Source organism: Ambystoma mexicanum, chromosome 12 (genome assembly GCF_040938575.1).
Source record: "Ambystoma mexicanum isolate Mex_15411 chromosome 12, UKY_AmexF1_1, whole genome shotgun sequence".
Lineage (NCBI taxonomy): Eukaryota > Metazoa > Chordata > Amphibia > Caudata > Ambystomatidae > Ambystoma > Ambystoma mexicanum.
Window position 1 is genome coordinate 1,165,526,715 of NC_090936.1, and position 15,101 is coordinate 1,165,541,815.

At 50.9% G+C, this 15,101-nt stretch overlaps 1 protein-coding gene across 5 annotated transcripts in view; it reads right to left on the reverse strand.

Annotated features, from left to right (window-relative positions):
- Nucleotides 1-15,101, reverse strand: part of N6AMT1 (N-6 adenine-specific DNA methyltransferase 1) — a 454,595-nt gene that overhangs the window by 435,179 nt on the left and 4,315 nt on the right. For 3 of the 5 annotated variants that reach the window (XM_069629784.1, XM_069629781.1, XM_069629783.1), the window contains exons 2-3: nt 1,400-1,509; nt 973-1,064 (exon numbers count right to left, since the gene is read on the reverse strand). In XM_069629784.1, the coding sequence (XP_069485885.1) occupies nt 973-1,024 (52 nt within the window). In that variant the 5' untranslated portion in view covers nt 1,025-1,064; nt 1,400-1,509. The remainder of the gene's footprint in view (nt 1-972; nt 1,065-1,399; nt 1,510-15,101) is intronic. The other 2 variants (XM_069629785.1, XM_069629782.1) reach the window with 1 other exon arrangement.

Consider the following 15,101-nt stretch of genomic DNA (forward strand, 5'->3'; position numbering starts at 1 on the left):
TGGTGGTCATGTCAGAAAGTGCAAGCATTCTGGAAGGAGGTTTTGGCATGGGTTAAAAGCACAGACGGCATTGAGCGAAGCTGTGATCCTTGGCTAGTCCTATTTGGGCTGGGGGAATCGGAGGGCCACTGGTCGTGTCTCACGCACATGCCACATTTCCTACTATTGGCTGCAAGAGTGTGTCTCACGAAAAGGTGGAAATTGCTGACTCTCCCGTCAGAAAGAATGTGGGCCCAAAAGGCCAAAGAAATATATGAGATGGAAAACATCACAGGGGCGCTCCAGGACCTCTCTCCCGGAAGTGAAATGGAATGGCTACCTTTCTTCAATGCATACAAATAAATCCTACCCATGTTCCATCACAGGCACTTCTCCGATCCGTCTGAATTCCACAAACCCTAACTTGTATTTGCTACCCATCTCGTCTGGTCGGCGGTGGGGGTGTAAGGGGTTACATAGGAAAAATGGGATGTGAGCGGAGTTAATGTAATTTGTTTCCTTAAAAGTTCAAACTCATGTATATGCGGAGGGGAAGGGGGTAGAACTGTTGGGGATATATGGAAATGTGTGACATGTTAACCTAAAAAATGCTCAATAAATACACATTATTTTTAAAGAAATGGCAAACGCCATATGCAAAGATTTAAAACGAACCACGTGAAAAGGCTGGGGAAAAAAATTATTTAAAAAAAAGTCCCCAAAAGAAACCATGTGAACAGCTTGGGGGAAAAACACTGCAAAAATGGGTCAAAAATACTGGTTGGATTAAAGAAACACCACATTGATACAAGTCGCTGAAGACTCCCTGTTCAGATCGTGAAGCTCTAGCTCGAATTTGTTTTTGAAGTCTGGTCTTAGACTAGGCTACAGATTGGCGGCAAAAACCACACCTGGATGCGCGTTGCACAGGACCAGTATAAACCATCAGCATTACTATTCAACCAATGGTACATAGGGAAAAGAAATCCTTACCTGCCTGCGTGACTGGGTCAAGTGCTTCACTGGATTCTTCTTGCTGGGACATGGGTGGTTAGGTTGACACACCGACGCTTGGAGAGATGCTGCTGCAATGAAAACAAACAGTTAGCCAAGGATACATGGGACTACCTGAGACTTCAAAATTAAGATTAGATGAGCAGGGGTTAAAACCAGCTCTTGGGTGTAGTAAGCAGGACGTAATGCTGGGAACCCAGGAGAGTACACAGTGCATTGTAAATGCAACTCCCACATGAGACGTGAACTTTCAGTACTGTCCCAAACTGGACATGAGAAAGGAACAGCCTCAAAAATAGGTTTGAAATCTCCAATTGTGACGTGACTCCTAACTATACCTTTAAAATTGCCCCACCATCACCCACAGCAAAATACAGTCATTAAAAAAAAAAAAAGGCATTCTTACCGTCTGCAAGTCCTACTACAGATGTCAGGCTTTTTTATGGTGCCAACGCTGCTGGGGACTTTGCTGTCCAAGCTGAGATGAGATGATAGAGCCAATTTATGTTCCTGCAACTGAAAAAGTACAATAAAAAAATATTATAGACGTACCAGACTGACCGTACCAATATTTGCGCAATACACTCCGCCAGTCTGCATACATCGTCCCCCGCACACAAAAGGGACCTAGGGTGCAGGGTCCTACCGGGAAATCTCCAAAGTTCACCATAAGCCAGTCCACCTCACTTGGCAGAGAGAACAGAGAGCAAGTCAGAGCACATACCTGAAAACGTGACTCATACTCAGTCACAGAGACAAAAAATAATACAGCGAGAGAAAGAGCATCAGCTTGTTATATTTTACCCTTTCTATTCCCTTCCTAGAATAGTTGAGAAGTCCAGCCTGCTGTCATTCCAATCATTCATCTACATATCTTAATTAGAATCCGACACTGTAGTTCTTAACGCACCGAGCTAACTTTCGGAAACATTGAGTAATAGCCATGTAGCTTTTACTGCAGTTCGGTGAAAGCGCTAACGTATCAGGAGACTGCTGCGGATGCTATGCCAGACACGAGGGCCCCTGGCTTCTCTGCAACATATGGTGCCCATGCAGGCGAAGGCCTGGCACCCACAGCAGGAAGATATACATGAATTCCACTTTAAATCACTTCTATTGCAGCGGTGCACCCAAAGTACTGTTGGTAATGCAGTGATTTTAGTACAAGGGATGCAAATTCGCTCTATAGTAGATTGCTAGCGGGGTAGCTCAGCAGGTTGGCAGACCATTGCTGAGACATTACATATGTAAAATATAATTATGTGTATTGATATATTGTTGTTTCTGTGAAGGTTGAATTTAACCAAAACAATAAAAACAAAACATATATGCAAAACATGTTGATCTAATGACTTTTTGCAATTACTTATAAAAAAAGGAAGTGCTATAAAATGTGTTTGTCCAAGGGATGGGTTGGGGTATTTCTGCCTGTTTAGTGAAAACCAAAGGTTGGCACCCATGAACCCAGTCTAATTTCCTAATAACTGCTGTCAGCACAACAGAAGCATTTATTTGTGATTAACCAGTTTGATAAACATTACACCTTTATAAATATAACCTGTGATAAAACACAAAGCAAGGGGCACACAAATGACAGAGTATTGGGGTAGTGCTCCGAAAAAAAAAGAGAAAAAAAAACATTTCAAAGAAAACTAGTGAATGCAAGTTTCAACAACATTTTCGTGTTTGGAAATTACTTTTTTCCTATGAACGTGTAAAATGCACATTTGAACAACAATTAGGTGTCCAGCATGTAGACAGTGATCACCCCACCCGAAACCCCTCAACCCGGTGATCTTCATGGTCCATTGATTTCCGTGGAGTCCCTTTCAGGACAGAAGAAAACATACGGGATGAGCAAACAGAGCCAGAAAATGCGTAAGTGACGGCTGGGGAAAGAGCACCATGAAGAGTAGGTCACCGAGCCCCCAGCTTCCCTCTGCTAAACCGGGGGCTTGGTAAAGCCTGGTCATGGCTGAAGCAGGTCGGGCCCCGAGATCCGGCCGGACACCTGATGCTGGATCCGGCCAGAGCTGTTCCATGGACCAGAGTAGTGACGGTTTAGGTTGAAATGACCTTAAAAAAATGGTCGCATTGACCAAAAGTTCTAAAAATGCTACCACTAAAGGTTTGAACACCAAAAACCATACTTCATGGTATATTGAGTAGAGGCTGCGGGGGACACCTGTGCAGCCTTCCGTTACAAAACAAAAAAAAAGAAAAGGACCCTGCAGCGCTGGTTCCCGATCACGGAAGTGAAAGGGAACTGGCGCTGCAGGGAACCAGCGTGAAGATGAAGGTAAGTGGGGTTTGTTTATGTTGGGGATGTGGGTGGGGGTGTGCTGAGGGTGTGGGTTGGGGGTGTGTTATGGGTGTGAGAATGTATGTGTGTTCGCATGAGAAAGGTGCAAAATTTTGGTAGTTCGCACCTTTCTCATGCAAACGATTTGCCCGCGGTACTTTCAGCCGCGGGCAAATCACTCGGATTCAGCGGTGACAAGGCAGAGGGGCAGCCAAGGCAGTGGGGCAGCCAAGGCAGTGGGGCCGGTGTTGTATGATATACGGCTTCCCCACAGCAGATTGCTGGAGCCCAGCAATCTGCCATAGGTGAGCCAGATATCATACAACACCGCAATGCATGCTCCCATCCCTGCTCGCCTCCTCTCCCCCGTTGCCCCCAAGGTGGGGGCACAGAGGGGAACCAGCATTGCAGTGATCCAGCCCCACTGCTCGCCTCCTCTCCCCATGCTTTCGCCTTTGTGGATCCTAAGGGGGAGAGGGAAGCAGAGGGACCGGCAAAGGCCTAAAACAATTGTTTCCCGGCACCCCCTCCAACTGTGGTGTGGGGGGCGGAGCCGAGTTGCGGCATCCCTTAACGGGAAAGAAGACGCTGGCGGCACCAGCAGGAAGCAACAACGCAGCGTGGACACGCAATCCAAATGCAGGAAAGCGCACGTCCAGGCTGCGTTTATTTCCTGTTCGTGGCCACATCGCACTGACTGGCATGTGCATGGGGGGCCAGTGGCTCGCCATGCAGTTAAGTGAGGCAAAAAAAAGTATTTTCTCTTTTCTCACTGTCCTGGATCACACGCCCCACAGAAGACCTCTGCCTACAGTATGGCTTTTTATTTTATTAGCAAGTTAACTCAGTCAAGTATAATCATTACATACCCCTTGTGCGTTTCACTGTCAATTTCCCCCCAACTTTTTCTCCCACATCCAATTCCGCCACCTCCCCATACATCCCCAGGGTTGTTGATCCGTTTGTCTCTTTGGAGCCTTCTCGTCAAGCTCCTAATTCCACCTTGCGACCAGAGTCTTTCTTCCATAACCGCTTTTTAATTTCTTGTACATCCTCCCAGGGACTGATCTAGAGTTCACTTACACCTTTTACACTTTCCACTGCCTTTGGTTTATGTCCCTACTCGTAATTGTTATTCTTACTGTCTGTTACCATCATGCATACTCAGTTCACTCCTCTTGGGGCTCTTACTGTCTATGGTCCCCAGCCCTTTCTTCTGACTGTGACCTCTCTGGGCCGTACCTCTCAAGGAAGGCCACCCACTCCCTTTCCCTCAATGGCACCAGGCCATGTATCTGCCCAGTCAACTATTCCATCATATACATGTCCATGGCTCTTAAGGCCCACTGTTGCTAACCTGGGAGTTTCTCTCTCTTCCATCCCCCTGCCAGGCATGCCCTAGCTGCCAGCAATAGGTAGTGTGTCATGTGGGGGAGCTACACTCCTTCCCCCTCCACTTTCTCCATCCCAAACAGTACCAGAAGGGGGCCCTTATGTCTTTCCACTCCGTCCAGGGCCTTTATCCATCCCAGTACCTCCTTCCAGTACTCTTGTGCCTTCTCACATGACCACCACATATGCCAGTAGTCTGCTTTTTGCCCACACTTCCTCCAGCAATGGGGTCTGCCCCTGGATACATTTTAGATAGACTTATAGGATCCCATTGCTACCTGTATAATAATTTGATTCCGTGCAACTTGTAATGACAGCCAATGGATGTTCGGTGTGCATTCGCACATAGCATTCTCCACTGATTGACATCCAAGTCCATTGCCATATCCTTTTCCCATTTCCTCCTATTTGTTTCAATGCCTCCTCTCTGCGCCTCCAGTAGGGCCTAGTACAGTTTAGATATCAACCCCTTTGTTCCCCTCATTGAGCTCAGTACCGTTTCCGTGCCCGTCATCTCCCTTTGTAGTTCGTCCTTCCATTTTCCTGACATCAACACACCTTAAACTGCAAGTATTTGAACAATGAGAACTTGCCTATGTCCATGCTCTCCTCTAGTTCCGCCACTTCGATAAATACTCCCTTCTTTGGGATTTGTCCTACTCTCTCCAGTTCCGCCTCAAACCAATCCTGGAATCTAGCATGGTCCAGGATATGATCCCATATTGGAGGGGCCCATATATTACTCAGTGGGGACGGCCAGTTTGTGACTCCTGCCATTTCTTTTTTGACCCTCCACAGCGGGCCCAGAATTCTATGTGCCTTTACCTTTTCCGGGATTGCCTTCTGCGGAGGCCAGAGCCATTCCCCCAGTGTGACTGGTCTCCATTGGTCATTTTCGATACCCACCCACTACTTCTGCTTGTCCACCCGCAGATGGGGGACTAAGGCTCGAAACTGGGCGGCCCTATAGTAGGTGCGCATGTCAGGGAGGCCAACTCCACCCCCCTCGTTGGGCTGTACCAATATTCTATATGCAACCCTCTGTTTCTTCCCTTGCCACAAACATTTCCTAATTCTCCTTCTTAACTCTGCAAAGCGTAGGTCCAGTAGCTCTATTGGCAACGCTTGATATAAATAAATCACTGGGGGTGTAGAGTCATCTTAATGGCATTTAATCTACCTAGCCAGGAAATAGTAAGCCTCGACCATGTTTCCAGTTCACCAAAAAGCTTATGCAGCAGTGGGGGAAAAGTTCAACTCATATAGTCTACCCAACTCCCTGGGTATTCTCACCCCCATGTATTTTATGCTTTCATCTTCCACCGGTATCCCCAGGCCGCCCCATTCCGCTCTCTTTTCCCCAGTGACATCCCTCAAGGGATGGAGGATCGATTTGCTTACATTTATTTTAAATCCTGACACTCTCCCATAGTCTTCCAGTATCTTAAGTACCCTTGAGACTGATGTTGATATCTCTGAGAGGTATAACAGTAGATCATCTGCATACATACTTATTTTGTGGGTGTCCTCTCCCACCTTAATGCCACTTATCCGTTCGTCCCCCCGTATCTCCTCCCCCAAGGTTTCCATCATCAGAGCAAAAAGGAGGGGTGACAGAACACTCCTTCCTTGTGCCCCTGCGGAGCTCGATTTCCCTGGACAGTTTCCCATTCACTACCACTCCCGCTATGGGGCCTGAGTAAATCGCACTGATTGCCCGACACATTCTGTCCTCAATCCCTATCTTTCGCAGTATTGCAAATAGCAAACCCCATTTGACCCGGCCGAAGTCCTTTTCTGCATCTAAACTCAACAGAGCCTAGTCAGGCGGGCCCCCCTCGACATGCTCCATGAGATCCATGGTTTTCCGTATCGCGTCAGGGCCTTGTCTTCCCGCTATAAATCCCACTTGGTCTGAGTGGACAATAAGGGGCATCTTCTCTTTGTCTTGGGAGGATAGCTCAGAGGCAACATGCTCGCCTTGGAAGCAAGACGACACAGAGCAACACAGGTTCGATCCCCGGGTCCATGCTTAGAAACCTCTGTGTATTAAGGGCGTTATAAATAACCTATCATATCGTGTAGCTAGGATACGTGTAGATATTTTTTCATCTACCGCATATATGTTACAATTGACCTTCACAACTCGGTCAATTGTAAAAAGGTCAATTGTCATTCGAACAGTTGTAATATGAACAATTTGTATACAACCAGCCTCACCATGTGTTGTACTAGGACTCCTGCGTATTTCTTATAAACCCTATGATATAACCATCTTCTCCTGGAGCTTTCCCATTTGGGAGGCAAGTAATTGCCTCCTGAACCTTGTCAGCAGCTATCGGGCTCTCTAGGTGATCTACCTGCGGGGTTGTGAGCCTAGTCATTTTAACATCCTACAGGTACCTCCTCACTGTAATTTCCTCCTTGGGGACTTCTGATCTATAAAGCTTCTCATAGTATTGGGCGTAACCTTCAGCTATTTCTTTCGGTGTGCTCCTGGGACCCTCTTCAGGATCCTCCAGAGTGAATACCCATCTTTCCGCGCTCTGCGCCCGGAGCCTTGCTGCTAAAAGTGCATTGGCTTTGTCCCCTTTTTCATAGTATTTCTGTTTAAGGTATCTTAGCTTCCCCAGGGTTTCTCCCATTGCAAGCGCTTTCAGTTCTGCCCTATTTAACAGCAATTTTTCGCTGGTCTCATCTATCCTCCCCCCCAGCATGCATCCTTTCCTCACCTTCTACTATTTCCTTTCAAAGCCTTTCTTCCTGTAGTCGTCTTTCTTTTTTCCGTTGCGTGCCCTCTCTTATCAAGAGCCCTCTCCAAGTTGCTTTCCCCGCATCCCAGACTACCCCAGTGCGCACCTCCCCGGTATTGTTTATCTCAAAATATTCTGTTATAGCTTTAGCTAGTTGGTCTGCAAAGCGTGGGTCTTTCCAAAGTAGTTTGTTGCAGCACCAGCTGCTGTCTGGTCTGTACAAACCTTCAATATTTAGGGTCATCTGGACCATATCATGGTCGGTACATCCCACTGGTCTGATATTACAACTCGCCACCCTCGTCCCCCAATCCCTGTTCAGCAGTAAATAATCAATCCTGGTGTATGTAGTGTGCGTTGCAGAGAAAAAGGTGTAGCCCCTCTGTTGTGGGTGCTGCATTCTCCACATGTCAACTAGTCCCCATGCCTCCATTGTGCGCCCTAGGTGTCCTAGTCTATCTTCTCTACCTTGTGGTCCTTACTCTCCATTTGCTCTTCTATCCCATGTTTCATTCGCCCAAGAGTTGAAATCTCCCCCTCTGATATATAGTTCTGCTTCCAGCCTTTACACCTCATCCAATGCTCTCTGTAAAAATCTCTCTTGCCCCTGGTCGGGCGCATATACCGTGGCTAGTAATACTCTTGCCCTTTCCAAGGTGCCTTGCAGTATCAGCAGCCGGCCCTCCAGTAATTTGATCACTACACATTCCTGTAGTCTACATTGTTTATGCAGGCTCATTCCCACTCATTTCGACCTCCATGTCTGCAGTAAAATGACACAAGGCCTGTTCTGCTTCGTGCGCCGAGGTTATGCCGTAATCTACTGCTTCCACTTTTAATTGCAGCACAAACTGGTATCCCCATCTGTACCTGATGACTTTCTTGTAACCATTTCGTAAGGGGTCTGCAGTCTCTACGCCTAGAGAGCGTGATGTTGGATAAGTCTTGATAGACTGTTAACTTGGAGCCTTCAAAGTTCACTTCCTTCCGTTGTTTCTCTCTATTCAGTACTTCAGTTTTATCCCTGTAGCTCAGATATGTTGCCCCGACGGATCGGGGGCCGCTTCCGTATGGTTTCCCTCCTCTGTGTGCTCTTTCAAATTGTACCACTTTTTTCCTCCTTCGGCTTCAAAGAGATGATGAACAAGGGTCTGCACCCTCTACTCTACTTGCCTCAGGGTTTATCTCACCATTTCTTTGAGGCCCAGTTGCCGTATGCTGTTTCTTCTCTCTCTATTTTATAAATCATCCATTTTTAGCATCACTTCTTCTCAGAGCACCAGCTCAGTCATCCTGACATCAAGCCGCATTCCCACCAAATCGGCATTGAGCTACTTGTCAGGTCTGCCAATGAGGCCTGTAAGTCTCCTCTGAGGGCCATGATTTCTGCCAGGATGTGTACCAAGACTTCCTTCGCAGGGAAGAGGGACATGTCTACCTCGGTCAGGACTCTCCCGTCCGGTGCCCTCTTTGCTGAACCTCCTTGCTTCTAAAATTGCTGCGCCATTGAGTCCATCCTTCGTTGCCGCCTCCAGGACTTCCTCCTATGGTCTTTTCCTGTTTCTTTCTTCCTTCTTTCCCCCCTTCCTCTCCGTGTCCAGCGTCGCTTACAAACACCGCCCTCCGATTACCCTGTCCGGGCGTCTGGCCTGGAGTCCTTCTCTGCTTCTCCTCTGTGATTTCAGTTCACTGCCCTTCGTTTCTGTGGCCTCTACTTTTGCCTTGCCTGCGAGTGTGCTTTCCCCTCTTCCTATCTTGTCACTGAGGTGTGCTCCGTGATCTGTTTCCGGCAGTTGGGAAGCAACGTTGCTAATGTCCCACTTCTTTTTTGTCTCTTTCTTTTACTACTGAGCGGCACCTCCCTCGTCTCCTCTGGGTGTATTTACCTCTCTGTAGGTCTACTGTAATCTGGATTTGTCCACGTGTCACATGTCTAGTCCCATGCTATTGCCTTTCTTTGTTTCTTGCTTGTAGGTCCCCCCCCCTTTTTTTTCTCTCTGTTCTTCCTCGGGGGAATGGGCTGTCTGGCTCTTACGGGGCACCATTCAGTGCTCAGGGAGTTGTTTTCCTCTCTGTGGTGTGTGTACCCTCCTCTCACTGTGTTTGTTCACTGCTGAACCAATTAAAAGCAGCCTTCGTAGAGGAGCTGGCTGCGATTCTAAATAAGCATAGAAAATACTTGTGCAGGCAGAGATGAAGAGCACCAGCGCCAGCGATGACTAGACAGCAATGCCAAATGCACAGGATGATCAAGAGCAGGCAATGATTGGCAGTAACCGGATGAGCAGTCTTCGCGCAGTATGCAACAATGGAGGGTATTTAGAAAAGTCGAATTGGCATCGATTACTAGTGTAAGCAGCAGAGAAGCCAGCAATGATGTGTGCAGACACACGGCACAGACGACAGTTGCGGGAAACAAGGCACGCCGTGGTGACTAGTCGCAGATAGCACCTGCGGGGATGGCAATTTTTGGCTGCCCTGGCGATGGAGTCAGCCGCAGCGAAACTTGCAATGTGCTATGAGCAGACATCCAGTACTTGGCAGCTATATCTAATACAGAAAACGTGAGCTACGGTGCTCTGCAGGCAGCCGACTTTGTAATTTCCCAAATGGCAGCTGGGTGGATATGTCTCGGGGAGAGGCTTGAGAGCAAAGACTCTACCTAATGGCTGGCTGTCTCTGTGGTTGCGGAGGCCCTTTCCCTGGCACACTGGGAGCACTCAACCCTTCCAAACTCTACTGCAGCATGGACACGGCTACACAAGGTTAACTTTTCCCAATGTATATGCAACACTGAAACGTGGGTATTGGCTGCTGTGTGATGAAGACTCACCCTGCAACTATGGGACCACTTCCACTTCACTGCTGCTGACGGCCCCGGTATCTTTCCCCCCCGGCCTTCCCTCTCCGCCATCTACCTTTCTCCCTAGCTGCGGCCTCTGCCTTCTCTTGTGCGGGCTACCCCCCGCGCATTCAGTTCTGGAGCTGACGACGTAAAACCTCCACAAAATGGAGGAGGCAGCAGGGTAACCCCTGCGGGGTCATGCCGCCGGGAGCGGGGATCCTCACCCGGAAGGGTAAAGGGCAAGGGGGCGGAACGGCGCCAAGAAACTCAAGAGCCCGGAAAGCCCGCGAAGGGTAAACAAAAGGAATGGGGCGGGGCCTGCAGGATAAAAGCAGGCTGGATCGGGGACCATGCTTCTCGCTCCTGCACTGGGACCCGGTCGCCGCCACCTAACAAGGAAGAGGAATTTCGTTTCTCGTGGAATTCGTTGCGCCAGCACAGCAGAAGGAAGGCGGTCCAGAGGCCAGGCCGGGAAACGCCGCAAGGAAGCAGCGTCTGGAACAGGCAGCCGGTGGAGGACCGCCGGTGTACGCAGAGGGGTTGCCCAGCGGATCCGAGGTCGCGGCGTGGCAAGAGGAAGAAGCAGAGGACTGCCAACCGGAGCACCCACTTCGCAGTAAGAAGAAGGACCAGCGAACGCGGAAGGCAGTCGGCGGAGGAGACCGGGAAGCGTCGCGCAGCTGGGGAACGCAGCCGGCAGGTGGAGAGAGGCAGCACAGCTGAGCGGAGCAGCGGCGAAAGAAGGCGGGTCCAGCCCAGGACCAGGGACGAAGCTCCAAAGGCAGTGCAGGGTTACGGGTGAGCCCGCCTGGCGGAAGCCAGATTCGAGGAGCGGAGGCCGGGCGGAAGCGCAAGGCGAGGGGAACACTAGTCGGAAGAGCATCCGACTTGCGCAAGCCCGCGCCCGGCCTGTCGCTCACCCACCCCCCCCCCGCACACGAGCTTAAAACTCCGGCGGAGGGGACAACGAGCCGGCCGGGCAGAAGCCGGATTTAAGGAGCGGAGGCAGGGCGGAGGAACAAGGCGAGGGGAAGGCATACCGGAAGCGGATCCGAGGATCGGAGCCGAGTGCCGGTCCCTCGGGTCGAATCCCCCCCCCACCCGGACACGAGCATAAAACGTCCAGCGGAGGGGCCAACATCAGGGGCACGCAGACGCCCAACGCCCGCCCCCCCAAAGCACACGACAGGCCGCAAGGAGCCAGCCACGAGGGACACCTGAGCACGGAGCTCGGGCAAGAGCAACAAGCAGCCCAGAGGGAGCAGGAAGCAGGTGGCCGGACAAGTTGGGAGACCACCAAATGGATCTAGCAGCATTCATGGAACTGGCCAGGGTGGCAGCAGCAACCCATGGCGCAGACTGGATGTCCAAGATGGTGGCACAGCCTAGCCAGGAGAGGCACAGCCAAGGAGTTGATAGCTCCCCTCTGATGTTTCAGGACAGTGGCAGTGAGGCCACCGTGATCGAGGTCGAGATCCACAGCCAAGGGGATGAAGAGGAAGAGAGGGAGAAGGAGACCCAGGGGAATAAAAGAAAAAAGACAATGACGGCCAAGGCGAAAGCGAGCAAGGAGCAAGCCAGCAGCATCAAGAGGCCACGGCAGAAGGGGAGGGCGCAGGAGGATGCGGCCTTAACGGCTCCTACACCTGCTGAGGCTCCAGGGAATCAAGTGAGCCCACCCAACGCGCCTGTGACCAGAACGGTGGATGTCGTGGGTGGAGGAACAACATCCCTGGAGGCAGTTAAAGGTATGGTGTTAGAATGCATGCAAGCATGGGGGAAAATGGGGCAAATACCGAATGTTTTGCCCAGTAATGGTATGGTGGCAGGGGGAGTGTCTCAAGGAAGTATAGCCACGCATCTAGGGGCGTCACAAGGACTGGGAGGGCTCTGGTGCAATGGTAGCACTCAAGGCTGGGCACAGACAGGTGGGCTAAGTCAGTTACCCCAGAAGAAGGGGATACCGCCCGGGGGTTTCTTGTCTGTCGGGCTGCCTAGCGTGGGCCCACCTATGGGAGGCGGGCAGCAGGTGCAATTGACGGGGCTCCCGTGGGGTCAAGAATGGTCAGGCCAGGGGCCAGGGGCGCCAGCAAGCCTGGGAGGGGCATTGCAAGTGGCTGCGGGGTCCCCGGCAGGGTCACAGGGGATGCAAAAGGAGGCAGGGCCATGTGCGGTCTTGACAGGGGGGCTGAACGCAGCGCAGCCAGTAACAGCAGGCCCAAGCAGCAGTGAAACAGGGGGATTGTGGGGACAGGCAACCCAGTATGGGAGGCCAATGCCAGGGTTCGCACCTATGCGGGCTACGGTGAATTCGCTAGTGTGGCACATCCCATGGGCGGTCAAGGAAAGGTTATGGAGGAAGGAATTCATTGACATTTTTGACTTGTTGGGGATCATCCCCACGGGTGGAGGACTAAAGGAACTGTCTGAAAAGGAAAAAGAGAAAAGGGACAGGGAGGCTACCAGGGTAGAGCGTTCGATTAACAACTGGCTGAAAGCATATAGGATGTACATGTCAGTGATGTTGGAGAGGTACCCACAGGATGCACTGGCGATGATAGCATACGAGCAGTATGTACATGATTTGTATCAGAAGTATGGAGGCGAAGGATGGCTGGAGTATGACCGGGGCTTTAGATTAAAAATGCAGATATGGCCAGCAATGTCATGGGACGAGATGGATGTCGGGGGGTACATGGATAAAGTGGTGCCTTGCAGGGAATCACATGACGAGCCATCGGGGGAAAAATCTCGGGGAGGGAGAGGCAGAGGCGGGTTCCCGCAGCGAGGGAGAGGGTCCTTTCGCGGGCCCTCCTCCTGGGTGTACAAGGCAGCAGCCCACCAGGGGGAGCCAGAAATCTGCTGGAGGTTCGCGGAGGGGTATTGCTCATATGGGAAGTCATGCAGGTACAAGCATCAGAAGGGCGGGGGGACGGGCCCCCGCAGGGCCACTCCGGGAGAGGCTAAACCCGGGGATGGCGGGAAACAAAAGAATAAGGGGAATGTTGATTGATACGCCGACAAAACAAGGCAATACTGTGGGAACAATGATTGACAAAGGTATGATTAAAGGGGCATTGCCTACACCAGTTAGCCTTCTTGCCATGACTCCCTTCCTAAACAAGTACCACAACAAAGCTGACGCAAAACTGCTATGGCATGGGTTCAGGTGGGGCTTTAGGATCCCAGGGGCGGGTTCCCAAGGGGGAAGAGAGGCGGCCAACCTACGATCGGCTCTGGAGAATCCCGAGGTATTGGAAAAGAAGGTTAACAAAGAGGTTGGGCTGGGGAGAGTGGCCGGCCCATTTACTAGACCCCCCATGAACGATCTGGTGGTATCCCCGCTAGGACTGGTGCCAAAAAAGGAAGAGGGGCAATTCCGCATGATACACCACCTATCCTTCCCCGAGGGGCAGTCGGTGAACAGCGGCATTCCAGAAGAACAGTGCAGGGTGCAGTACGCCTCCCTGGAGGAGGCGATACTAATGGTGAAAGCGGCGGGGAAAGGGGCCTTGCTGGGGAAAGCTGACATTGAATCTGCCTTCCGTCTATTACCAATCCACGAGGATAGCCACCACTTGCTGGGTTTTAAGGTGGGGGACAAGTACTACTATGACAAATGTCTCCCCATGGGGTGCGCCATTTCCTGCTCATATTTTGAGGCATTCAGCACCTTTCTGGAATTTACGGTAAAGCAGGAGATAAAAAATGGGGGAATGTTGCACTACTTGGATGATTTTCTTTTCGTGGGGAGGGAAGGAACAGATGAGTGCAGGTCCATGATGGAGATATTTCAAAGCAGAATGGAACATCTAGGGGTTCCCCTTGCACCGGGAAAGACCGTGGGCCCGGCAACAACATTGACATTTCTGGGGATCGAGATCGATTCAGTTAAAGGGGAGTGTAGGCTCCCTCAGGACAAGGTCCAAAAACTGAAGGGCTTGATTCAGGAACTGATGGGCAAAAGCAAAGCAACCTTGAGGGAGTTGCAAGTGCTGGCAGGTAACCTCAATTTTGCAGGCAAGGTGATACCAGCGGGGAGGGCATTTGCCAGAAGTGTGGAACTAAAAACTGTCGGCTTACAGCATGCCGCACAGCACGTCAGATTGGGTTCAGAAGTAAAAGAGGATCTGAGAATGTGGGATAGTTTTCTATCAGGTTCCAGCGGGGTGGCAATCTGGAGGGCGGACTGGGCAAGCAGTCAGAGGCTCAAACTGTTCACAGATTCATCCGGGTCCCTGGGCTTTGGGGCTATCCTGGGGGACAGATGGTGCGGCATGGCATGGCCGGAGGAATGGCACAAGGAAGGGGTCACAAAGGATATCACGCTACTAGAGCTATTCCCCATAGTGGTGGCGTTCAAGTTGTGGGGCAGGCGGCTGCAGAATTCCAAGGTCATGTTATGGTCAGACAACTTGGCTGTGGTACAGATCATTAACACGGGAGCGTCCAGTAACCTGAGGGTGCTGAGGCTCCTCAGAGAACTCACCAGGAGTTTGTTAGAATTGAACATCGAGGTTAGAGCACGACACATTCCAGGGGTGAAAAACACGGCCGCTGATTCTCTGTCTCGTTTACAGTGGGACCGATTCCGGGAGAGCTGTCCCGAAGCAAGGGAGGAGATGACCCCATTCGAGGTACAATGGTGGGGGATGATTGGGGCGATCTGACCGCATTGGTGGAAACGGCCCTGGCACCCGGTACAACCAAGAGATACAGGGCTTGTTGGATTCGGTTTGCACGGTTCCAGGAAGAGGTACTAGCAGGGGACCCCGGGGAGAACCCGGTGAGAGCATTCATAGGCTGGTGCTGGAAA